Source organism: Ambystoma mexicanum, chromosome 13, assembly GCF_040938575.1.
Source record: "Ambystoma mexicanum isolate Mex_15411 chromosome 13, UKY_AmexF1_1, whole genome shotgun sequence".
NCBI lineage: Eukaryota > Metazoa > Chordata > Amphibia > Caudata > Ambystomatidae > Ambystoma > Ambystoma mexicanum.
The window spans coordinates 202,950,080-202,977,398 of record NC_090938.1 but is presented as its reverse complement, the minus strand read 5'-3'; the positions used below and the strand labels follow the sequence as shown (position 1 = coordinate 202,977,398).

Sequence of the window (27,319 nt, the reverse complement as noted above, 5' to 3'; positions counted from 1 at the left end):
TTTTACATGACACTTAATGCAGGCTTGTGTCCAACATGCTCCAGCTCAACCAAGTTGTAATAAAATGCTTAAATTATGAAGACAACCATGTTAATATAAATACTGCAACAGAAAACCAAATTGAATTCACTAACTTAGTTGTTTATTTACTTTTCTCACTCTTAAAGTAATATTTCTTTCTTAACCACTAAACTCCAAAACATGTATTCCTAGTACCATCATGTCCTAATAGCCTTATAGACCCAACAGGGGTCTTGATCGCTTAGGAGAATGACCCTTCCCCTACTTATGGCCTTTGCTTCACCTCAGGCAATAACTTGGGGGCGGGTCATTATCCCGCGATAATGGCCTTCACTGTGTCTATAAGGCTATTATAATACGTATGATAGAATAACATGAACATACCATCACATATGACATCACAAGTGACATCTGAACCAGATGTGTGTATTATGTGATGCATATAGTACTAACCTAGAAATCATCATGGTTTTGTGCAAAAAGAGGAGAGATAGAGCGGGGGGCTAGGGGGTGGGGAGAAGGTGTGTTATTACAGGCTCTGATAAGCAGTGGGAGGCAATATCCTGATCTGGTGAAAGACGTGTAACTGATGTCCTGACTAGTAAATGCTCCAGGGCTGCTCCCAAAACAGCGAGGACTCAGAATGTTGACCAGAGAACCATGAGGCCTTAGCGACGTCATCACTGATGACACCAGCCAGCACAACATGAGTGCACAGATTGACAGCGGGGGGCTACATATTTTGGGCGGGTTAGAGCAACATCTGATGCCATAAAGACCTGCTTGGAGACATGTCAGCAAACACATCAGGAATCCTAACTGAACAGGAGACAGCACCCCACACTGAGCCGAAAAGCCTTATGAGAAGACATCACGTATGACGTCATGCATGTCACTAGCAGCCACGCCAGGAGCATTCACATTAGAGGAATGGAGACTTAACATTGAAATCACATATGACCCCACGGATGACATCATTAATGGCATCAGTAATCACACCATGAATTTGAGCAGGTGCCCCCATTTTTTTTTTTAAGGAACAGTATGGCAGCCCCTATTTGAACTATTTAGGAAGGAAAGAAGTAGTTCTCCTTCCCAACTGCTGCATTTTTACAACAAGTACATATATATATATATATATTTATTGGAAAACGGCCACTTTTCTTGCAACCCGAGTATTCTTTGCAGGAAAGAAGCCCTGCTATCACGAGTAACCTAAAGAGACGTGCTGGTATCTGCAGGATTGCGCTCCCCAGGCTCTCATGCACACAACACTACTCACTCTCCTACTTAGAATACTCCAGTGCTGCCTTTGAATCCCGGTGCATTTACCGGCACAACACACACTCTTCTGTGCCACCTATCCTCTGAAGGTACGGTATATACAGGGCACAAGTCGAGGGATACGCTGGGGGATGGCGTCCACCCACATTTTTCACAGGGGGAACGTGCCCGCCTGTATGCTTTTAATTTCACGGAATTTAAAAACAAATATTTCCTGCAGTCACTTGAAGCAAACAGCATCCCTGAAAAGGATTTGAATCCCGGTCACGCCGCTGAGAGACCAGACGCTTGGCCACAAGCCCACAGAAATCTCTCGCCAGGACATTGTACAACGGTTCATGCGGACATTTTGCTATAGAGGACATGCTGTGTTACAGATTCTTAGGTATAAAAGGTGCGCACCTTTTATACCTTTCCAGCAATGCTAGAGGAAAATCCTGTGTTCTTGGCAAATGCTTTATTTGTCGCGGGCACTCTCTTTAATGTGCAAAGTGAATAAAATGCACTAATTTCACTTTAAGATATATTCACTTCCTGTGATGTCACTTTGCATTGCGTATGTCAGAGACCCCCGCCCTTTTTTTAGGACTTTAGTCCTGTTCATATATAATGGATGAACAGGCATCCATGCTAATGCATGCATTTAGCTCTGCCTAACTGCTTCACTCCCCTCCCTCTTTCTTTGCTCGTATTATTCTTCCCAGCCAAGGATGGTCTAATTAGCTCGGGTGAGGGCACACCATGCCTTGGACAAGGAGTTAGCACTTTAACACTACTATAGAGGTTATTCAGTGCAGTACAAAAGGAAAGACACAAAACCTAACACATAGTCCGTCTTCAGATTCAGCGCTGTGCTCCTGCTTATGGAAGGTGCTGCCCGTAGCACTGCGCTGAGCACATCACCAGTGCAGCGTCATAAAGGCATAAGTGCCTACATGACCCCTTCCAATCTGTAGGTGCTCATCCAGTCCGGCTTTATTCTTTGAATTCTGGGACTTGCCCTCTGAGTTTTATAATTTATTTATTTATTTAGTTGCCTTTTAGTTCACAGAACTATTACAACTATTTTTCATGAAACTATTTTATAATGGGAAAAGTGGAACTGCAAGTCCCAGAATACAAAGGCAAAAACAGGCCTGGATAAGCACCGAGAGATTGGAATGGGTCATGTTGGCAACTATGTAAAGAGGTCAGGCATTTGCAGACCACTTACTTTTCTTTGCTCCTAGTGTTGGCCCGATTTTAGGGCGTAAAGCAGACAGATAAGACACTTATCTCAAGCTCAGATTTTTTTTTACCATAAACTGTGGGGAGCCCAGGGCATGTCCTGCTGACAGGAACCTTATTGATTGAAACCCTGATGTGGTCTTGACTGTCATCACTTATTGAGCCCATAGGAACACTTTCATACTAGGCACACAAACACCTTGGGAAAGAAGTAAGTGGCTGTACGTCGCCAGCACAGCCATTTTCTTTGTGCCTAAACACGCAGGTAGATGTTACTTGAACGCAGCATCGTTCTATGAGGCAAGCCCCCTCCCAAATGCTCTTTTTCATGATAAATCCCCCTGTGCCTGCCACAGTCCTATTAAAGCCAGCTTATTGCGCCAGAAGGGGCTCTCCGAACCCGGCCCTCTAACACCGAGCTGACCTGACATGGCTCCCATCTGTCTTTCGCTTCAACCACAGTGATCAGAGACGTCCTCCCTGCCTCCCCCCCAGAACAAAGGCAAATGGGATCTTCCTTCCCCGGGGCAGACCATTCTTTGCTACGCAGGGGGTCACACATCCTGCTTGCACTCTGAACTCCCTGCCTTCACCAGTTGATATGCTTTATTTAGAAACAATTTGGACTTTAAGAATAGCTCGTGTTTACTTGAAATGGCGGTCTTGTCTGCGGCTTCACTTCCGCTCTCCCCTTTGCTCGCCTGTTTCCTGGGAAGTCCCTTCCACGGATTCACACAATCCTCCCATCCAACAGTTCCCCTCTTCGTCCATGCAAATTCAAGGATGGTAAAACGTTTGGGAAATGCGAGGCACGTATATGCCTCGTGTGGTGCCCACAGCAGCAGTGAGCACGAGTGCTCCTTACTAGGAGTGAACAGACCCCAACTATGGGGGCTACTCCGAAGGACAAGTTATCATTCTCTTGTTGGTCAGGGAAGAGAATGTTCAGTGCAGTGGAATCAGTGTCTGCAGGGGAAGCTTGGGCTGGCAGAATCAGCATGGAGTGGTCTGCAGGGGAAGCTTGGGCTGGCAGAATCAGCATGGAGTGGCACTGGAATCAGTGTCTGCAGGGGAAGCTTGGGGTGGCAGAATCAGCATGGAGTGGCACTGAAATCAGTGTCTGCAGGGCAAGCTTGGGCTGGCAGAATCAGCATTGAGTGGCACTGGAATCAGTGTCTGCAGGGGAAGCTTGGGCTGGCAGAATCAGCATGGAGTGGCACTGGAATCAGTGTCTGCAGGGGAAGCTTGGGCTGGCAGAATCAGCATGGAGTGGCACTGGAATCCGTGTCTGCAGGGGTAGCTTAGACAGGCAGAACCAGCATGGAGTGGCACTGGAATCGGTGTCTGCAGGGGAAGCGTGGGCTGGCAGAACCAGCATGGAGTGGCACTGGAATCGGTGTCTGCAGGGGAAGCGTGGGCTGGCAGAATCAGCATGAAGGGGCAGTGGAATCCGTGTCTGCAGGGGAAGCTTCGGCTGGCAGAATCAGCATGGAGGGGCACTGGAATCAGTGTCTGCAGGGGAAGCTTGGGCTGGCAGAATCAGCATGGAGTGGCACTGGAATCAGTGTCTGCAGGGGAAGCTTGGGCTGGCAGAATCAGCATGGAGTGGCACTAGAATCAGTGTCTGCAGGGGAAGCTTGGGCTGGCAGAATCAGCATGGAGTGCATGGAGTCATTTGGGGCTTGAACACAAGCTGACCATGCCCATTAGCCATTTAGAGACGGGAATCCCCCTACCTCACAACACCTAACCCTCCCAAGCCATAACTTGCCCAATACATATCTACAAAGCTTCGTTTTCTATCCAGGTTTTATTCTGAATTCCTCTTTGACCACCTTTCTACCAAACCACTCACTTTAAAGCAACCCCTTTCCAAACCCCTAGTGCCAGGGGTTTGCAACCTTTGGCTCTCCAGATGTTGTGGACTACAACTCCCATTAGCCAGCAGAGTCAATGGTGACGCACCTTGGGAGTCAACGTCCAGAGAGCCACAGGGCGACGATTACAGCCCTTTCCTAAAGAGCCCTGAAGCCCCATGCTTTTCAGAATCAGCGAGCACAAGCAGCCTGCTGGCCACTGATGCTTATGAGGGACCCTGCTTTGATGACGGGGCGAAAATAGGAAAGCGGAGCTGTGAAGTGCAATGACACTTTTATGAGTTTACTTTCATTTGCATGAATTGCAAAAAAAGAGCTGCATTTGAATGTTTGTGCCTAGCAAAAAAGCTTCCGCTTTCAAGCTGCATGAGGTTTGCATGGGGTTTAGTTACAGAGGCAGTCTGACGGTGAATGTCTGGCCTTCTTAAGCCTGCATCTCACCTTTTCCCCCACACACATTTCCCCTTTCATTGCCCTTAAATTACAGCACTCAGGCCTGATTCTGTTTGCTCGCTAGTCTGCATCTACGCATAGGCACAGAATATGGAGAAAATAAGGTATCCCCCTTTACTTTGCCCAGAAAACCTCATCTACACATATCTTGGGGCTCATTACAAGTATGGCGGTACAGGCAAAAAATGGCGGTAACGGAATTACAGCTACTTTTCCCACACTGCCATGCTACGAGTATTGACCTGGAGTGGGGGATTTACTTCCAGCATCGTGCTGGAGGTAAAACCTCCCACTGCCTGACGAAAAACAGGCAGCATCGGTTGAATTACAGTGGAGGTCATTCTGCAGATAATAATTCTGCTGAAAAAGCCCCATTGAGCCCAAAGGACTCTGAAAAAATGAGGATTAAATCCGCCACTTGACCAAGTGGCCGTAACAGTAATTTGGTAGGGCGGTATTGCAGGAATACCGGCCAGCTTGTGATGATGCCCAAGCTTGTCTGCATTCTCTTTGCTAGACATTTACTTTTTCATGCTTTTACTTCGTCTTGCTTTTACGTCTTACTTTTACTAGGTCTTGCTTTTACTTCGTCTTGCTTTTACTACTTCTTGCTTTTACTTCGTCTTGCTTTTACTTTTGCTACGTCTTGCTTTTACTCCTTCTTGCTTTTGCTTCGTCTTGCTTTTGCTTCGTCTTTGCATCGGCTTGCTTTTACTTCGTCTTGCTTTTACTGTCTTGCTTTTACTTCGTCTTGCTTTTACTTCGTCTTGCTTTAGCTTTGTCTTTGCTTCGGCTGGCTTTTACTTCATCTTGCATTTACTGTCCTGCTTTTACTTCGTCTTGCTTTTGCTTCGTCTTGCTTTTGCTTCGTCTTGCTTTTGCTTCGTTTTGCTTTTACATCCTCTTGCTTTTACTGTCTTGCTTTTACTACGTCTTGCTTTTACTTCGTCTTGCTTTTACTTCGTCTTGCTTTTACATCGTCTTGCTTTTGCTTCATCTTGCTTTTGCTTCGTCTAGATTTTACTTCGTCTTGCTTTTGCTTCGGCTTGCTTTTGCTTCGTCTTGGTTTTGCTTCGTCTTGCTTTTACCTCGTCTTGCTTTTACTCCGTTTTGCTTTTACTTCGTCTTGCTTTTACTACGCCTTGCTTTTACTACATCTTGCTTTTATTTCGTCTTGCTTTTACTATGACTTGCTTTTACTTTTGTCTTACATTTACCTCGTCTTGCTTTTACCTCGTCTTGCTTTTACTACATCTTACTTTTACTTCATCTTGCTTTTACTTCGTCTTGCTTTTACTACATCTTGCTTTTACTACATCTTACTTTTACTACATCTTACTTTTACTTAGTCTTGCTTTTACATCGTCTTGCTTTTGCTACATCTTACTTTTACTTAGTCTTGCTTTTACATCGTCTTGCTTTTGCTACGTCTTGCTTTTACTATGACTTGTTTTTACTTTTGTCTTACTTTTACCTCGTCTTGCTTTTACTACATCTTGCTTTTACTTCATCTTGCTTTTACTTCGTCTTGCTTTTACTACATCTTGCTTTTACTACATCTTACTTTTACTTAGTCTTGCTTTTACATCGTCTTGCTTTTGCTACGTCTTGCTTTTACTATGACTTGTTTTTACTTTCGTCTTACTTTTACCTCGTCTTGCTTTTACCTCGTCTTGCTTTTACCTCGTCTTGCTTTTACTTCGTCTTGCTTTTGCTACGTCTTGCTTTTACTATGACTTGTTTTTACTTTCGTCTTACTTTTACCTCGTCTTGCTTTTACCTCGTCTTGCTTTTACCTCGTCTTGCTTTTACTTCGTCTTCCTTTTACCTCGTCTTGCTTTTACCTCGTCTTGCTTTTACCTCGTCTTGCTTTTACCTCGTCTTGCTTTTACTTCGTCTTCCTTTTACCTCGTCTTGCTTTTACCTCGTCTTGCTTTTACCTCGTCTTGCTTTTACTTCGTCTTCCTTTTACTTCGTATTCCTTTTACCTCGTCTTGCTTTTACCTCGTCTTGCTTTCACCTCGTTTTGCTTTTACTTCGTCTTGCTTTTACTACATCTTGCTTTTACTACATCTTACTTTTACTTAGTCTTGCTTTTACATCGTCTTGCTTTTGCTACGTCTTGCTTTTACTATGACTTGTTTTTACTTTTGTCTTACTTTTACCTCGTCTTGCTTTTACTTCGTCTTCCTTTTACTTCGTCTTGCTTTTACTTGGCCTACATCTCCGCATTGTCAAGGTGACTGTGGGTGTGGGCAAGGGTTCACTTTAAGGCACGGATCAGGATTAAGAGGGGCAGTGGAAGAATATGTGGTAGAAAAGAAGAGGGGGTACATGGTCCCTCCCACTGTAATGGCCAAGTGAATGCTATGAGAAGTGAGAGACGGGAGAGGTAAATGTATGGAGAAGTACAAGTGTCAAAGTGAATGCAGGCGAAGGAAAGACATACATCCAATAAGAAAAGCCTTGTTCCATCACGCAACGACGCATTTTTTATTCTACAAGGAGCCCAAAATCAGGGCTTTCTGTTGCAGGAAGTGGTGGTCACTGACCCAAACTATAATTGCAATAAGCAGTGCACGCTATTAATTCCTGTGGAGTATGTTGTCTTTTCGGAAAGGCGTTGTTCTTGCTGCGGGTTGCCTGAAGCATGGGCCACACATTTCCGTGGGCACCTTGCTAAGATTTCCCATAGGGGGTGCCTCAGCACCATTTTGATATAAATAAAGGCGCGGGGTGCCAGCAACCTGGGACATAAAGACCTCATACAGATTGTTCCTGAAAAGTGCAGGAACTTTTTGAATAATTTGGAGATGAAAGTTGGTGCAGTGAGCCTGCCCCCATCAAAATTGAAGCACAACAAAGACCTAAATGCACATCCACGATCACAATGTACAGCCCTGTCATGAAATCCTGACTCATACTCAAACAGCTCTCCCTTTCTAAACCACTGGTCTGTTAATCTGTCAAAGGACTGACTCTGCCCCAGCCCTATTGGCCTTTCAGAGGCACAGGCCTGAGCTCTACGTGGGCTGTGCTCTGTGCACTTATTAGCTTATTTTTCGCCACACAAGGTCACCAGGGCAGTAATGTTTAGAACTTCAAAGGTCAATTTCGTCAAGTAATGATCGTTCCTTTCTAGTGCGGTTTTCCTCGCCATCCTCATAGAGCAGAGGGGCCCCAGCACTGCACAGACATGGAAGAGTGGGTGCCACAAACCATCTTTGGGAAGCCCGGTCTAGGTTTCCCATTAACTAATGCTGGGGACAGACACAGGCTGGACTAGAGAAAAAAGCAGACCCAGGCTGGCCTAGAGAGAAAAGCAATCACAGGCTGGCCTAGAGAGAAAAGCAGACACAGGCTGGCTAGAAAAGCAGACACAGGCTGACCTAGGGAGAAAAGCAGACGCAGGCCAGTCTAGATAGAAAAGCAGACACAGGCTACTCCAGAGAGAAAAACAGACACAGGCTGTCCTATATAGAAAAGCAGGCACAGGCTGGCCTATATAGAAAAGCAGACACAGACTACTCTAGAGAGAAAAGCAGACACAGGCTGGCCGAGATACAAAAGCAGACACAGGGTAGCCTAGAGAGAAAAAAAGCAGACACAGGCTGGCCTAGAGAGAAAAGCAGACACAGGATACTCCAGAGAGAAAAAACAGACACAGGCTGGCCTAGAGAGAAAAGCAGACCCAGGCTGGCCTAGAGAGAAAAGCAATCACAGGCTGGCCTAGAGAGAAAAGCAGACAGAGGCTGGCTATAAAAGCAGACAAAGGCTGACCTAGGGAGAAAAGCAGACGCAGGCCAGTCTAGATAGAAAAGCAGACACAGGCTACTTCAGAGAGAAAAACAGACACAGTCTGGCCTATATATAAAAGCAGACACAGGCTGGCCTATATAGAAAAGCATACACAGGCTGGCCTAGAATGAAAAGCAGACACAGGTTACTCTAGAGAGAAAAGCAGAGACAGGCTGGCATGGATACAAAAGCAGACACAGGGTGGCCTGGAGAGAAAAAAGCAGACACAGGCTGGCCCAGAGAGAAAAGTAGACACAGGATACTCCAGAGAGAAAAACAGACACAGGCTGGCCTAGAGAGAAAAAGAAGACACAGGCTGGCCTAGAGAGAAACGCAGACACACCTAGAGTGAAAAGCAGACACAGGCTACCCCAGAGAGAAAATGTTCTGTTATGTGGCATGTGTAAAGAAGAGCGCTCGCCATTTTCGTGGCCTCTTCTTGCTGGTCGCCTGGGCCAGCGAGATAAGCCCGGTGTGGGTTTCTTTCAGGTACCACTTTCAGAGGGTCCTCGCCCTACCAGCCACCCTTAACTCCCGGATGTGGTCTGGCCCTGTGCGCCTGTTTAACGAGAGTGGTCAGATTTCTTAATCTTTCATGGGGCAGGATAAGGAATTGCCATTAGAGTCTGCGGCCATGGGAAGTTGGGTTTTCGACCTTTTTACGACACTCGAGTGTGTGTGTGTGGGCGCGAGGGGCGAGGGATGGTGGTTGGCAGTGTGTGGATTCTCCTAGGCAGACGATTCCCTATAGGGGAGGGGGCGTTAAAATAACTGAACAGGACTTTTCAGTGTGACCTGATAGTGTAGGGCTGTTCTCGCAGGGTGACGCTGACATGGCACTTATATTCCAACCAATGACACAAGTGCTATTTCATACAAGCCATGGTTAACATTCAGCTTGCGATTGGTGAGCACAGATGCAGGTAAGATAGCTCAGTGAGTCAAGCGCTTGTCCCAGTTATCTGTGTGCAACCTTCATACACTAGTTCTAATCCCAGCAGGGCCGACTCAGTCCTTCATTCTTCCAGGGCTGATAAATTGCATATCATTAAATGGAGAATAATACAGTGCTTAGAAGCAGGAGAGATTAGGCACAACGCACGTTTTTATTTAATGTATTTATTTGCGTTATTGGTTAAAGCATGGGCCTCGCTCAAGAGCAGCGGAGCCCGTTGCAGAGTGAAGGTAGCCAACTTTTGGTCTAGCATCTTTTGATAGTAGTGCAGTAGATTGTAAATTCTGATATGGTGATTATCTGTTATACTTTTCATATATGTTTATACCATATAATGCTGAAACAGATGGGGCATGGTGTTTGCCCACATGCAGAGGGATCCGGGTTGAAAGCCTGAGATGGAAATGTTCGCAGGAGAAAAGACTGAAGATTATTTTTACAAAATAACCTTCAGGCTTTCCTCCCCTGAACATTTCATACTTCATAACCCCCTCCCCCACCCGCACCCACACCCCCACCCACACCTCCACCGCCCTACTTACCTTGCTGCCGATTCGCTATGTCCCTGCAACACCTGTGCCCTTTCACTTCCGTGATCGGGAACCAGCGCTGGAGGGTCCTTTCCTTTTATTTTCGGACCGGCTGCGGGGGACACCCCTGCAACTCCCTCTCCCAATATAGTGAACAAGGGTTGGGTTGGTCACCCCCAACTCTCCCATTTGGACTTTTGAACTCAGACTTTTTGGCCGATTCCCATGCAGAGAAGGTCTGTTGTAGCAATTTAATCTGACAGCTCAGTTTGTGGTACGGGCAAGACTGATTTGATTGTGGCGCTTCCCTTTCTATTACAGCACAGGTGAGCTAAAAAGAAATGGAATGGAATGAAATGCTACCTCTAAACACCAGAGGCTTTCCTTGTGGGTAGGCCTGCGATCCATTCCTGGTTTTCTTTCTACCCTTTCACCTGCTGCAGCAGTAACAAGGTGCGAACAAACCTCCTGCAAGCATGGCACCCCCCACTCATTAACCTTTTATTCCTCACACACCTCTTATATTTCTCAGTCTATTGAATTTCCATTTATTTACATAAAATCGAACTAAATGTTTGCATTTTGCCTTTTTCTTCCTCCCCCTTATTGATCTGAGGCAATTAACTCACTCCTGCACCCAAACACCCAGCAAAAATCTTGTTGATAAGGCGAATCAATATTAAAATATGACACTGGACATCAAGACTGTGGTTTAAGGAGAGGGTTCATGTGCCAGCTGCAGAGAACCGTGCCTTTACAAACTATATGTCACAGGCAGGCTTGGAGTGGCCTATAAGGCAATAATAGGGCAATGCCCAAACCAAAAATTCTAAATGCTAGTGTGAGCACGTTTTTTGGGTCAAAGTGAGCCACTTTGATAAGTTACCTCACTTACTTGATGTATAAGCACCTTACAAATGCACAATAAATATATAAATAAAGTAAATACCTCACTGTGCAGCTAGTAGTTTTGACCACTGTTACTGAATACATTTCCTTTAAAATTCACAATTTGTATCATATTTTATCAAACTACCCCTGCCTCTTCCTACTCAAACAGTCAGTCACAAAAATACATTGCCACAGGCAATTGTAGGCAACTGTGTGCCACTTTTTCATTGGTGCCCGAGAGACAATTTTATGCCCCCGTCCACCCTGGTCACAGGTAAAAAATCCTTCCAGATTAACTCATCAAATATGAACCAATGAGTCTGTTTAGAGTTAACTTACAGTATCTGCGCAATGAGAGGTCAACGGTGTGGTGCTAGGTGAAAAATGTATTTATTTTTGGGAAAACATGTCCTAGTCAGTATCCAACAAAACAATTACGAGTTTGCGAGTATGGGTGATATGTGATAGAGGAGACTTGGCATACATGACAAGGTGACCCATTCCATTATAGCGATGCTAATCCTAACCAGTCTTTTTTGGCATTCTGCGATTTATAATTCAATAAATCCAGGACTACAAATCCTAGAATACAAAAAAAAGCACAGGCCTAGACTACATCTACTGAATACAATTGGGTAGGTACAGTGCTTTAAATGGCCCGGGGCTAGAGACTATGATAAAAAAAAGGAGAGGCATCTGATGACTCTCCCTTTTTCTAATCAGAAGCACAGATAGCTGCAGGCAGCCTTTTAACCATGCAACTCCTTGATGAAAGGGCTGCATGCTTAGTGTTTACTCTTTTCTAAGCAAGAAAAGGAGAGGCTGGGCAACCCAGCCCTTCTGTTTCTTAGTGAGAGCCGCTAATCTCAGCAGGCATCCCTTTCACTCAAGGAGATGCATGGTTAAAGGGTTGCCTGTAGCAGTCAGTGCCGATTCTGAAGGCAGCCCTTTAACCACACTGCTCTCCTTGAGCAAAAGGGGTGCCTGCAGGGGGTTCGCGCGCCATTAAGAAACAGGAGGGCAGGGGAGCACTGGTACCATTGGTACGCCTGCCCTCTCCTTTTGTTTCTTAATCACAGGCTCCGACCCCCCCTCCTGCAACTCACACAGGCAGCCTACCAGCGGGGCTCAGTGCCTGTGATGTGGAACAAAATGGAGGGGCTGTGCGCACCAAAGGTACAATGCCAGTGCGGCACGGCTCCACTGCTTGGCTCCCACTGCCTGTGAGCCAAGCAATTACCAGCCCCCCCTACCCAATAGGCGAGAGGCAGCTCTGATTAGGGGGTGTGCTCTAAGTACACTCAGGCGTACTTAGGGCACACACCCTAACTAGAGCCACCCCCCAGCCCCCACCCTTCGATTCTGCATGAAGCACTGGGTAGGTATGACACAGGGTGCAGAGACGTTCTGGAGCACCACACCAACACAGGCCCAATTCAGGCTCCCATAGTATTACTATCCTGCAGTCGGTTCTGCACCTGGAACCCCTAACGTAGGACTTCACATGTGTTAGAATGTACCACTGAACACCGCTCCAAATTCATCCATTCTCCTACCACACTCACCCCTCCCAGACCACACCTGCAAAGAGGCCCCATGGCGTGAGCAACCTGCTGACAAAAATAGGGCCTTGCGCAGCTGAATCGTGTGACCTCTGGCCCCCATCCCTTGCCCCACATATCGCCTGGGCGCGCATATAGAGCTAAAGAGCCGCGCGGGCGCCATGTGTTATTGCAGTGTTCCTGTAATGTGCATTACTGTGCCTTTCGTGCTGTGCGGGCGGTAATGGGCTGTGGATAGTGCTCACGTGCACCGGCTGCGGCCTGAGGGCCCAGCGGTCACGGAGGAGCAATGCGGGGTCTGAGACACGAGTGTCCCGTCCAAAGGAAAACTCTAGGCTTATTGTTCATTCAGCCACAGTGCAGCGCCTCAGCCCCTCCCCCCTAGTTGCACTGAAAGCAGCTTTAGCCTCGAGGGAGCCCACCAAGCAGGAAATGGACAATGTCTCCGGGGTGGGGGAGTTGTGTTAATCTGGAGAGAGGGAAAATGCAACATTCTGGGATACACAATTGAGGATGTTCTCTAGCGAGTTGCAAAACACTAGCTGGGGAAGGGGGTCTAAGAAGCGTCCAGCATGGCCCAAGAATCGCAAGTAGCTAAGCAACCTTTTAAAAACGTGTAGGACCCCGGTGCGTCTTCTTACCTTGTTCAAAGGGAGCAAAATCTATTAAAAAACAAGCATTGGCAATGCCAACAGTTTGGGCTTTTACGTGGCCATGGGAAAGGCACTTGCCAGGCACAGCCGTAGTAGCATTGACTGGCCATTGATGGTAGCAGGTACAATGGTACGAGTACCTAGGCATCTAATAGCAGTGCCTGGCACATGCCTAATGGTTATACACATGCCAATGCTTGTTTTTATCAGGACTTCAGTGAAGGACATAGAGAGTGCTTATAAATCGAGTGGCTGAAGGCAGACCTGGTGAAGACATTTTTTATTACATCAATAGTGGGTTTCCAACCACAATTACGTCATTAACTCTCAGAAGACTGCTTTGAAAAAACACTGGCAGGCACTTTGAGTGCAAGGCAAGGCTTGAAGAAAGCAAGCTCAAAGATTTCCCAGAAGGAGGTGTTACGGGCAGGACGGGCAGGAAGACGCAAGAACTGGGTGGGTATGGCCATAGGGATTAGCATGGCCAGGGGCAGTCAATGGGTGGGCAAATAACCAAACAACACCTTCAAGCTTTGTGTCCTTCCGCATATGCCACTTCTCCCTAGCTGTACTCTAATGCAATAGTGTAGGCTTCTAAGTGTCGTTGCCCAAACCAATAAGCGTGGTATAATTGATCAGTAGGCAAAAAGCGACAGTGAGCTAAAGACTTGGTTGAGACTCTCCCAGGGGCCATCCACCCAAGAACAGGTCAATGGGCTGTGTTCGTGCTGGTAGAGAGACTCCCAGAACCCCCTTTGTTTTGCATATTAAGTAACTTTGGGTCTCACCCTAAGCTACCAGGGGAATCCAGACGTGGACCCCTTTCTCACTGTTCTCAGAGAGGCTCAGCTTCACCTCACTGATGATGCCCAACAAGGCTGAAACACGTGTCTGGGGTTGCTGTTGGTACTGTTGTTCAGAGGAGAATTGCCTAGCATTTCGAAGCTGGACTGCCCCAGGGCAGGACAAAGACTGATATGCAAATGGATATATCTTCTCTGTGAAAGGGACAGTGAGCTAAAGACTTGGTTGAGACTCTCCCAGGGGCCATCCACCCAAGAACAGGTCAATTGGCTGTGTTCGTGCTGGTAGACTCCCAGAACCCCCTTTGTTTTGATCATTAAAAATAGCCCTAGTAAGTTGCATATTTTGTACATATAGACTCATTCATTAAAAAGGAAAAGGCAGCACATGCGTATCAGCAGCCAATCCAGCGGAAAATGCTACGACTGCGCGCAGGAAGAGGCGGATGGGGTCAGCGGCAAAAAAGAGCAAAATGACCATACCTAGTGTCACAGTTACCAATGACACCATACCAGAGCACATGACAAGCACTGGAGATAATGACTACACAATAGAGGCTACTGGCACCACTAGGAAACCAACCAACTCAGCAAGGGGTCGTGCAATTAAGAAAGGCCTATGGTGCTAGGCGCTAGTATGGGAGAGCGTTACTACCAACCAGTATAAGTAGAGGTCCTCATTGGCAGAATCAAAGATGTGATATGAGCGATAACAGAGATCAAGACGGAACAGGTCACAGAGTCGAATGGACCAGGACTGACTGAGAGAAATGTGAGTGAGTCATGGTACCGAAATCCGTAGGCCGAAGGTCCCGGCACTTTGATCAGACAGACCAAGATGGCACCAGGGCCGCAATATCAAAGACATTAGTTAATTATCAATGGAACTGTTTAATTTTGCACTCTGGTTTCAGATAAAACCAGGAGTGGTAGTATACTGACACAACCAAACAGATCAGATGACACCAGTGTCGCAGCTAGTCCTGGACAAACAAGTATGATAAACAGAGATGTGACATTTGCTCTGAGTGACTATTAGGGATGGGAAAATCCAATTGTTTGTTAGAGGCAGGCCATTATATTCAGTGGTTGGAACTGAGTTTCCATCTTGCTGTGCCCAAGAGTTTGAGGGTTCTGGTTGGCCAGCCGCATCGCCCCTCTTCAACTAGCATAATTTAACTCAAAGTAAAACCTCTTTGTTACCTATCCGTACACTAGTCCCTCCAATTCAGCTGCAAGCGCCTCTTATATATGCCAAGACCCCAAAGGAGGTTCCCCAAGTCCTAAGTGGTGAAGTGGTTCGGAGTTCCCCCAAATAAGTTCACCCAATCATAGTTAAAATAACCAATGGACCAGTACCACTTCTCTGTACATTCATCCCCAGTTTTTTTTTTTCAGAGAGTTTTTTTCTGAACATGTTTAGCCCAAAAAATCCATTGATTTTTGTTTTTTATATTTTCCCAATTTTTTTTCGGTCAACCTTATTCGGCAAAAAACTCAACGGCCAAGAAACTGGCACTGAACGAACGGCACTGTGGACGAAAGAACAGCCAATCACACGGGGAGGCGAGGATCATCTGCAGTATCAGCGGCAAGGGGTGTAACAATGAGAGGCCCGAGAGTCACACGAGCTCTTTTGTGTAGAAGAAATTAGCAGAAGGACCATGGAGATAACAGGAAGAGAGACCCGTTTGGGGAGCAGCAGTGAGGCCAAAAGGAAAATCCCTGCCCGGCTCCAAGGATCTGGCCAATGTATTGAGAAGGTGCGAGGGATCAGCAGTTGTCTTCTTCTTCTTGATGATAGATTTTATCAATCAGCTGTGATGTTTGGATACCGAGGCTAGATCCTCATTACTCCATCTTCTCGGGTTGAGTGTATAGTCGTGGGTTAGGATTCTTCTTGGTCTGTGTGGACTTGTCACAGTAGGGCTGGTTTCACAGGGTCTTCGCCGTGATGAGCAGAAGTAGAGGCCAGCTAGTGCTTTTAAGGGGGATGAACGGGGGTGGCTGGGTGGGGGGGTGTAACGAGGGTGTGTGGCTTAAAGCATGGGTGTGGCCTGAAGTGTCCCTAACACGGGACAGTAAAAAAATGTGGCTTTAATGTTAATGTTAATGTTAAAGGTCATTTGTACCACGCACTATCACCACCGGAGTGGTCCCCTGGCGCTCTGGCGGCTCTGAAAGAGGGGGGGGATGGTGGGTTAGTGGGTGGAGGCTGGAAAAGTGCAAGATTGCAGTGATGTGCTGTTGGCAGCCTCAGCCCGGTGGTTCCGTCGGCTGGGCCTGGGGTGTATGCGGCCGGTAGTCGTCGTGTGCTGATGTGCGAGTCTATGTGTTTTTTTGTTTTGTTGTTGCAGTGTAGTGAAGTTCGTGCGGTTTGCTGCGCTAGAGGTTTGTGGTTGTGTTTGGTTTGGAGTTTGAGAGGTGTATGCAGAGAAGGAAATTGTTAATGGTATTCGTTAGTCATCGCTATCCTGGAGGGTGGAACATCTTTTCATTATTTACATGCCCTGAATACTCACTGTCAATTCTTTTTTTATTATCCAGTTCTGGGGATTCAACCCCCAGCCCTGTTTTATTCAGTAGCCCGCTTGACACCGGATTTATGTGTCAAACAGTAAATTGAATAGAAGAATAGCTATTTAGCATCTCCCAAATAGCACAGAGTGATGTGACACTGTCCTGTCATGGGAGGGCCTAGGTTCGAATCCCCGGCATGGAACAGTTAAAAAAAAAAATGGATTTTTTTCACCTTTTTTTTATTGTCCCATGCTGGGGATTCAAACTCCAGCCCTACTGCTGAAAAGCCAGTATCGTATCGATCTGTTCTATTTAATAGGTACTTCATTTCTTTCATTTCATTCCATAGACTGACACATAAATCCAATTACAGGCTTCATGTGTCAAGCAGTCTTAAATGAAAGAAATCCAGCACCTACGAAATGGCACTGTGCTATTTCGTAGGTGCTGGAATCTTTTTTGTTTCATTCAATAGACTTTTTGAAACATGAAGCTTCTCACGTCAAGCAATCTATTGAATAAAACAAAAGAGATTCCAGCAACTCTGAGACAGCACAGTGGCTGTGACACTGGCTAGATAGCGACAGGTTTCGGAATCAAATCCCAAGCAGTGGCAAAAAACACAACAAAAAAAGCCTCTTTAGTTGCTGGTGGGGAGGGAGCCCAGGCACGGCCCCGGCTTGACCCGAGCTTTGGGAGACTGCTGGGGCTCGGCACCGGCTAGCCCTGGCCCACTTAAAGCCCTGACACCAGCCACATGTCCCAATCGAAGCTGCCGAAACGAGCCTTGGAGAGTGGACGCACACAAGAGAGCAGATCGTAAGACGAGAAGGTTCTGAAGCTTAGAAAAAAGATGGAAACAAGGCTTTGGGGGAAGATTTCAGAAGCTGGAGGAGAAACGCCAGATGCAAAAAGACCCAGGGAGCAACACAGGGTCCTAGTGACGATGGAGGGATACGCCTTATGTGGTATCTTGGGGTGTGACTTCCTAGAGTGCATTAACAGATGCATTTATTAAGAAAACCTGCCCTGTGTGACTTAGTAATCAGACTTCGGCAGCATAGTGAGCAAATTGCAACCAAGTCACCCAGTGCATGCCGGAACTTGGAGTCAGACCTCCAAAAGCACAGTGACTGGGAACTATCAAAGACAAGATGGACAAGAAATCCAGTCGCAGCTCTTATCAGAAACAATCAAAGTACAGTGCCCTGACACGTTGGACTGCAATTTACACCGCTTACAAAAAAAAAGTTTCGGGGAATCATTCCGTCCAGTCTGTCACAGGAGCTAACATCACAAGCATGAAAGACAGGCTCCGCCAGCAAATATGGGAGGGTTTGTGGGGGACACATGCATGGCAACCAACAACAAATATTTCACGTGGCGACTAACACACAAGTAAATATAAGAGGAGGTGCTTGACACCCTCAGGCAATATCGGAAGAGTGGGCTGGCAGTGTGAGAGTCTATGCAAGTTAGTGACAGGCACCAGCAGAAACTGCAGCAAGAGGTGATTGGTGCCAGCTTCAAATTGGAAATGAGGGCAGAGGAACCAACAACAAGCAGAGGAAGAAGCGACTGGCAGAAATGCGGCAACAGCAGCAAATATGTGAAGAGATGAGAGGCGTTGCCAGGTGGGAGGTGAGGGGGCTATAGCCCCGGGTCTTTTGGGTGTAGGCATGGATAGGAACTCAGGGGCTACAACCAAAAGACTAGCTGCTAGCCCTGGGTCACCACTGTCCCTACATTAGTGTAGCCCCAGGCCTTTTCCAGACCTGGCAACACCCCTGGCTGAGAGAAAAAAAAGTCAGGCGTGCGACAAAAAAACTGACCGCATAGGCTGCAATCAACAGCCAAAGGGGCTTGAAAAAAATCACTTTCTGCGCCAGTACGTGACTAGTAAGTAGATTATCCAAGCAAGCCTCTGTGGAACAGGGGTCTGCAACCGCTGGCTCTCCTGATGATGTGGACTTCAGCTCCCATCAGCCCCAGTCAGCATAGTCAATGATGAGGTGTCACGGGAGCCGTAGGCTGCAGACCCCGTGCTTGTAGAATACAATCGTGCGTCTAGCACAAGGACGCCGCATAAAGGAGCGGCTTCATTGCTTTTGGGGGTGATATGATTGCTTATTTATAATGCTCTTAATACCCAGAGGTTTGTTTCTAAGCGCAGACCCGGGGATCGAACCTGCCTTGCTCCGTGTCGTCTTGGTTCCAAGGCGAGCACTTTGCCGCTGAGCTATCCTCCCAAGCAAATTCTCTTTCTCCCCATCCCCGTGACACCCCTTTTTCATTGGCTGCGTGAATAGTGGTGGATGACACCGAAACTAATCAGGGCAAGAAGCAACTAACACCAGGGTAAGGTTGTGAACCCCACCTCAGCCCACAGGGTCTTAGGCCCAAGAATGCAAAGAGCGTGGCCTAGAGCGCGCTTCGTTACATTGTCTCTGTTGGCTACATCCGCCTCCGGGGCTCTTGTATTCTCTGAAAACAACGCTTGTGTTGCTTGTCCAGTAAATTATATCAAAACCTGAAAGATAACACATTGCTTCCTGGATCTGAACAGCCACAAACCACCTCCCTGACACAATGTGCCAGTGTAAAAGCGACCCAACACTTTCAAAGACACAACATCGAACGCAGGGACTGGACTGTAGAGCGAAAAAACGCCCTCCACTGTGATGTGTCTGTTCTTCAGCACAGGGGAGTGGACTGCTGTACTCCTGCTTAACTGTAGTTTTTTATTGTTGCGCAGGAATGGTGCAAATAAAAGCTAAAGTCAAGAGCCCTGGGGTTCTTATGGGAGAAACAGGAGTGGGGGGTATGGAAAGGAGAACCGAGGCAAGCGGGTGGGAGAAAAGGAGGGTAAGAGAAAAAAGGCCCGACAGAAAGGAGAATAGCCTGGAGGAAATTAAGTTGAGAAGGGAGGGGTGGGGGGAAGAAGAAAAGCAGAGAAAGGGAGGAGAGAATGAGTGTGAGAGAAGGAATGACGTGAGAAGGAGTGAGGCATCAGGGAGAGTGGGAAGGCAGGAAGGAGGAAGAAAGGATGGGAGAAAGGATAGGCATCTGGAAGGAAGGCCAACTGCGGGCAAAGCCCGTGGAATGGGGAAAGGCGGAAAGAAATGAGTGAAGGAGGGATGTAGTTTGAGAGAGGACGGAAATGATGAGGGAGGCATCGAGTAGGGAGGAAAGGAAAGGGGAAGGGAGGAAAACTGGGGAGAACGCATCTGGAGAGGAATGGGAAAGGGTGAAGCAATGGGGGAAGGGGATTGGAAGGCGGCTGGAGGGGCACTCACCGAAGCCGCACTCCCAGGCGCCGGCCCTTGCATTGACAGCGATGACATTGTCCCCTCCCCCTCCCTCCCAGTGACAGCAGAGATGCCCCGCACAGGATAGGCATCTTATCTCGCCCGCGTGGCTGGGTTTCGCTGAGTGCAACCTTTCAGCGCCCGCATCCTCCCGAGACGGCCACGGAGGGCGCGAGCAGCAGCACCGCGCCGGGGCAGACAATGGCACCGGGGTCAACCTCACCGGCGGAAGCCAACAACCGCTTCAAAGCCGAGAAGGGGAAATCTGGTTCCAATTTTGGAAAATCATTAGCAATCAGGGAAAGCGATGTCAGACACAGCCAAGGAAACACAAACAGAAGCCCGGCCCGGCCCGCGCGCGGCTCCGAGACGCCGGATTTCCGCGCCTTCTTTGCGGCGTTTCACATCAGGCAAACCAAGAAAACATGCCGCTTCCCCAAAATGAAAGGGGGATGGGTGGGGTGAAGCGCCGCAATACGGAAGAGGCCACTGCAGGCACAGGCGACGGGTTCTGTGCAACAATGCAGAATTGGGCACTGAAGGAGGAGGAGGTGGGTTTTGTGCAACGATGCATATGTGAGCACGGCAGTGAGAGGAGGTCAGTGGTTTGCTACAATGCACGAATATGCATTGTGGGACGAGGAGGTCGGTGCTGTGCTACAATGCAGAAGTGTGCACTGCAGGAGGAGGTGGGTGCTCACTGCTGTGCAACAATGCACAAGTAAGGACTGCAAGAGGAGGTGGGTGCTGTGCAACAATGCATATGTGAGCACTCCAGTGAGAGGAGGTCAGTGGTGTGCTACAATGCACGAATATGCATTGTAGGACGCAGAGGTCGGCGCGGTGATAAAATGCAGAAGTGTGCACTGCAGGAGGAGGTGGGTGCTGTGCAACAAGGCATGTGGGAGCACTGCAGTGAGAGGTCAGTGCTGTGCTACAATGCACAAATATGCATTGTAGGACGCGAAGGTCGGCGCTGTGATAAAATGCAGTGGGGACTGAAGGAGGAGGAAATGGGTGCTGTGGAATAATGCAGAAGTGAGCACTGCAGTGAGAGGAGGTTGGTGCTCTGCTACAATGCACAAGTGGGCAACTGCAGTTAGAGGATGTCAGTGTTGTGCTACAATGCACAAGTGTGCACTTCAGGGAGAGCTAGCAGATGCTGTGCTCCAATGCACAAATGTGCACTGCAGGGATAGCATGTGGGTGCTGTGGTACGGGTGCTGTGCTAAAATGCACACGTGTGCACTGCAGGGAGAGGAGGTGGGTGCTGTGCTACCATGCACAAGTGTGCACTGCTGGCAGAGGAGATGGGTGCCGTGGTACAATGCACAAGTGTGCCCCGCTGTCAGAGGAGGTGGGTGCTGTAGTACCCTGCATGAATGTGCATTGCAGGACGAGTTGGTGGGTGCTGTGCGACAATGCTCAAGTGTGCACTTCAGAGAGAGGTAGCAAGTGCTGCGCTGCAATGCACAAGTGGGCACTGCAGGGAAAGGGGATGGGTGCTGTGCTAAAAACACAAGTGTGCACTGCAGGAAGAAGAGGTGGGTGCTATGGTACAATGCAAAATGGGCACTGCAGGGAAAGGGGTGGGCACTGTGCTATATTGCACAAATGTGCATTACTGGATAAGGAGGTGGGTGCAGTGCAACAATGCTCAAGTGTGAACTTCAGGGAGAGGTAGCAGGTGCTGTACTCCAATGCACACGTGGGCACTGCAGGAGAGGGGGTGCTGTATTACAATACACAAGTGCAGTTTGTAAGCAGATAAGGCCGCGTGCTGTTTCCGGGCTCAGACTGACATATCGTGTAATGGCCAAAGTGCCAGCCCATGATTCTAGTATGGGTCCGTTTTTTGGGGCCAGAATGGGCCTCTTTTTTTGGCCAGAGTGGATCAGTTTCATACGTTACTACACTAGTTTTAACCAATGTTACTACAATGTATTTGCAACATATTTTACCAAAACCACCCCCTTGGGTTGTACTCAGTCTGTTCTGAAAAGTAACTCATTGTAATATATGACGGTTGGACACTTTTTCACTGATGCCCGGACCGATTTTACCTCCCAGTCCGACTCTGGCCGAGTCACAATAGACAAGTAAGCAGGGCCGGAAAAGAGGGCAAGGGGGGCAAGAGGGCGACATGGTTTTGAAAGAGGGAGCCGGACTGCAGAATCAAAGGCGTTCACCATCAATGGATGTGACAAAGTAGACGTTCTCCACCAGGGCGGCGCCCTGGTCATAACAGGTTATGCACAGAATGGACCTGGTTACAGTATAGAACAATGCCAGAGAAAGTGAAAGAGTCACTGCAGATGTGACAAGTGATGAAATACGTGTCCATGGTGGGAGACAGAGAGGAATGCACTGTGAGCTTGTCAATATCAAAGAACTGCAATGGATAGGGTACCAACCCAACTGCGGGTGAACAGCTGTTCCGGCCGTCAATGCAAAAAAAAGTTTCAGGTGAAGGTCCAAGAGGTGTGAACAGTACAGGCGGGACCAAAGAGTGGTCAGCCTAAGACCTCTATGTCAACAGCGTCAAAGGGTCAATTGAGAGGATGGAGCAGACCCAGTCAAGCGACCATTAAGGGGTCCCACAGTCTCCAGGTCCAGGGCTTGTTGTGGGGGTCCCAAAGAGTCATACGCTGAAAGGAGAACACGCTCCCATTACTAAGGTCCACTCAGCTTCCATCGTCATGATGGGGAAAGTCATGGCCAAAACCAATCAGCCAATGGCAGTGGATGGACTAGGTACCTGCCGTCCATGGTACCTGAGGTCCTGCCACTGCACCGCCATTTCACGCCACCACTACGGGCTCTGTCACTGCCAGCCAAACTGAGACTTTGCTCTGGGCCACGGAGGGAAGAGGTAAGTGGCAGCACCCCGCCTCAGAACTCAGAGAAAAGGGGTGATGGTAGCAGCGGTCTGGTCCCCGATATATGATGCTTCAATGTTTCCATCAGATACAACCTCACGTGTGCTTGCACTCTGCCTCGCTGCCATCGCTTGCTCACCTGCTTGCCTCAAGGAGGTACGTACTGGGAATCACCCCTTCTCCTTCAATGCGCTGATTCTAAGGGGGCAGATACGGACACCTGTACCCATGGGTAGCCTCAGAGGGGGGAGGTGTAAGGGGGCTATGACACCAGGTCTTTTGGTTGTAACCCAGATAGAAGCTGATCGGCTACAACCAAAAGGCTAGCTAGCCCCAAGTCCAGACAGTCCCGACATTGGCGTAGCACCGGATCTTTTCCGGACCTAACAAAACCCGCCGTACTCTGGAACTGAGTGAAGCCAGTGCAATGCTACAGACTAGGCAATGCAGAAAGACATGTAACGAAAGAAGAAGCACCTACGGCTTACAATATAGTTGGGCGAAGCACCATAGGGCCATTTTCTGTGAAGCTGATATCAGCGCCACGTCCCAGACAGCACTTGCCCAGACACAAGCACACAATAGGTTCCTTTTCAGATGGATGGACTTAAACCAAACAGAGGCACACCAGTAAGAAACATCCATAGATTCTCAACATGTTGATCAATTAGAAGAAAGAGTCCATGGTGCCATCTGAAATGGCAGGTTGGCAGGCCATGGGACGTGTGCTGAGGCGTGGATAGCCCAGGACTGGGGCCCATGTTTGCCTGGACAGGTGGCTGAATCCAAGACAGACCCAGCCATGCCTCTTCCGTTGGATTGGGCAGGCACCAGCAGGATATCGGTCAGTACAGAGTGGTAGACCTCAGGTGCATTCCGGGCACCCACGGTTTCCTTTGGGGCTGGTGGAACCAAAGGGTGCTTAGTGGGCCCTAGACAGGAAACACTGATGGATGGAACCCAGGAAAGAGCGCTCATGTGGACAAGGCTCAAATGAAGTCGGGTGAATCACTCACACCCCTAACTGGTGGATCACAAACACCAGTACTCATGAGTGGACGACAGGCACCGCGTGACTTTCCTCATGGGCCGACAATGAAATCTCTACCATTCCAACTTCCACCTCGACGGCAGAACATGTGTGTATCATGCTCAGCTGACCAGAGGCCCCTCTCATGGCAAAAGCCTTTTACGCTGCTGCTGTGTTGCCCTTGCAACTGGCACCAGCACCTAGTATCTGATGAAAAAATGCCCCGGCCAGTTTGTATCTTTCTGCCATATTCTCCACCAACACAGTAGGAACCAGTATGATAGTGAATAGCCCGTGCCGTCCTGCGGCTACAGTATCGTCTTCTACCATCACAGTGCCCATCCTTCCTGCCGCTACTCTGCCAACTTCTGCAATTGATGTCCACCATTACAGTGCCCACCCCTATCTCCATTATGATATGATATATGATATTTTATTTATATCGCACTCACACACAGGTGTTCATTAGTGCGCCACCATCAGATACTACACTGCCAGTGTCTGCTGGCAGAGTGCCCACTCCTCCTACTGTGACATGGCCTCCCTATCAAGTCATCACAGTGCCCATGCTTCCATCATTATGGTGCCCTTTCTAATAATTCAGTGCCCCTTCTGATACTTCATTAAGTAATGGGGACATTACACTACCCACCTGACTGCCTGTTTTACTGGGTCTCCTTCATTTTGTTGCCACTGCAATACCCCCATTATGCATTCACGGTGCCACTTTCTAGCATACCAGTGGCCCTGCCAGCCTTGCAATACCACTGTGTGCCAAAGCAGTGCACATCTTATCTCATGACAGTGGCCTCTTGTTTGCTTTCATTATTGCAGTGCCACCTTGATGCCATTACAGTACATCCTTCAAGTTTTGAGATACCACCTTCCATTATGCCAGTATGCCCTCCCCCCCACTGCCATTGGTGACTGGCGTCTCTCTCACCATCAATGCCATAACAAAGGCTGGTCCCGAGAGGGCGGCTCCCTCACCTTGCCACTGATACCGCACACAATCTCCCTGCCTGTAAATAAGACCCTTGCATGCATCAGAGCGTTATACCCAAGAATTAGCACTGCAAAGTGCCAGCCTGGCACCTCAGTGTCTGTCTCTTCGCCAACTGTTATGCCAGACACAGACCCTTCCATCCCCTGCTGGCATTGCCGCCATCAGGACACCATATGCCTCCTTTCCCAATTCAGTGCCCCCCCCTTCCCCCCGCCGTACTGAGCCTGGCAGCAACAAAGAGACGCGCGTGCCCACACCGCTCTGGATTACCTCTCTGCTGCCCATGGAATGGTAGAAGCCTTTTGTTAGCACTTCATCTCCCCTCACCCACCCACCGATGGTGCCCAGAGGACGCTACACCACGATGGCCCTGAGAAACGGCGAGTCGTGGTATGCCTCCTTCCACGACAGTGGAACACTACATCGGCTGGTGCCAAGGAGAATGAGCGTGCAGACTCGGTGTACTCCCTGCAATATCCTCCCCACTCTGCATGCACCCATCGCTGCCAGCCTTTCCCTTCCCAGAAGAGACACAACAGAGCCCTTTCTCTGATGCTGCCGAAAAGGCACGCTCACCGAAGGCACCACAACCAACAAAGCCTCGTGTGCCACTAATACCCTGGCCTGCACCCAGAATCACCGTGCCGATGGCAGGGCAGCCCACATGTGTGGGACGGAAAGGATCACACCTCGCGGCCACACGGCGGGTTCCCTGCTGGGCACCACCCCTGTGCTGCCAATTCCCTTAGTGCACAGCTTTGCGGGCATTGCCCCCATAATGTACAAACACACCGGGTGCAGTGAAGCTCACGCGACTGTCTGCGCCCACATGGGCTGCGGCAATGGGAAGGTCACCGCCTCATCGCAACAAAGATGCTGCTGCCACCTGGATGCCCGCGCTCAAATCGGGGCATACCCCTCCCATTGCATTGCAAGTGCCCCCCTATCCCCCCCGCCCCCGCACAAGCACACAATGTCCTCAAGATCTACTCGAAACAAAGGAGTGTGGCACTGGAACACACTTTCCTGCCAGTGCAGGGTTCCTCTAGGTGCCAGCTCAAGGATGCCATTATCATTATAACAAAGGCGGGTTGCCCAATATACGACGCAGCCACACACCCTGTCTCTTGCCTCGTTATATTATTACCTGGGCATCCCCTCCCTCGTTTAAAGACGCTGCAGCAACCCCCGCCCCGTTAATGAAGCAATTACCTGGGCGCAAACACACGATAACCGCACTACAACACACACTGCCTGATCCCACCCTCGCTGTGCAGTGCATAGGCCCAGTTAAGAATAGCGACCTGCCACCCCACCGCCCCCATCACCTTACTAGCACGAGGGATATTTCCATAGTCTGCCCCCCCCCCCCGCCACTTTACCCCCATCCCCCTTTCGTGGTCCCTCCGCCTTTGTAACCGTGATCGCACAAAACTGCTGCAGACACTGAGCCCCCCTCCCTCGCAAAGATCAGTCAGTGAGCCCCCGCAATGACCCCTCCCACCTCCAAAGCCCCTCTTACCTGAGAGCCACCTGCACACAGCAGTCCCCCTGGGCTGCCATCCTGCATGCAGGTCACTGCAGGGAGGGGGGAGGGTCATGTATTGATGATGCTGGCTGCAGAGGAGCGGGCTGTGTCGATGAGCGGTGTGGCGGGGGCGGGGGTCATGCTGTGCGCCTCTGGGGGGTCGCAGTGTGAGGCACCTCCGCAGTCGCCCCGCCTGCTACCATGCTCTCCTGCTGCAGCGCCGGCTCTGCGGTGACACTGATGGGAAGGAAGCGGTGGCAGGCAGCTCGCGCAATGAAACTGGCAAGCCCAGGGGGGGAGGAAGGGGTCTTGGCAACCAATCAAAGCAACGGCAAGGAATAGCCACGCCCACACTTCGGATCCGTAGCCAATGGAGACCGGAAGGGGGAGGGGCCGCGGGTTAAAGAGCTCAGCAGGAGCTGTCTGTCTGTTCCGAAGCAGGGAAAGCGCCAGGGACCGATGTGCTACGACATAATGCAAGGAATGCAGCGCGCGCTTCCTTCTGGGGGCGTGGGATCCACTCACGCGTGTTTACATATCTATGCGAAACGAGGAAAACAATAATCTTATCTATATATTACATAATGTGCCTAACTCAACACAGCAGCATTTACACCTTCAATGGCCCAATGTCCTTGGCACCTATTCATACACGGCAGGGTTCCGCAGTTTTTCTGTGCCTTTGCAGGACTAATATATGTATTTATTTATTTATTTCTAGCGCCGATATCCCCAAGTGGTGCCAGTTTTGCTGTGCTCCCACATCATTGAAATGAGGAACCTCCAGTTAAAATGTTCCTTTTCAATAATGAAAGTGCCTCTGGAAAGTGGTGTTTGCCTCAAAAAGAATGGATGCTCAGTCCTGTATTTGTGCAACACTGATATCACTATAGGTGTATGAATGGTCGGCTCTTCTGCGCCCATGCATCACTGATAACCGCAGAGGGGCGTGAATGGTCAGTCATTGTGTCCCTACACAATACGGATATTTCCT

At 48.9% G+C, this 27,319-nt stretch overlaps 1 protein-coding gene across 3 annotated transcripts in view; it reads right to left on the bottom strand.

Moving 5' to 3' along the window:
* KIF21B (kinesin family member 21B) overlaps positions 1-26,591 on the bottom strand; it is a 414,008-nt gene extending 387,417 nt beyond the window's left edge. For all 3 annotated transcript variants that reach the window (XR_011282930.1, XR_011282931.1, XM_069633645.1), the window contains exon 1: positions 26,320-26,591. Coding sequence is in view for 1 of the 3 variants with exons in the window: in XM_069633645.1 (XP_069489746.1) it covers positions 26,320-26,360 (41 nt within the window). In the remaining 2 variants the exon portion in view is untranslated. The remainder of the gene's footprint in view (positions 1-26,319) is intronic.
* Positions 26,592-27,319: the final 728 nt, after the last annotated feature.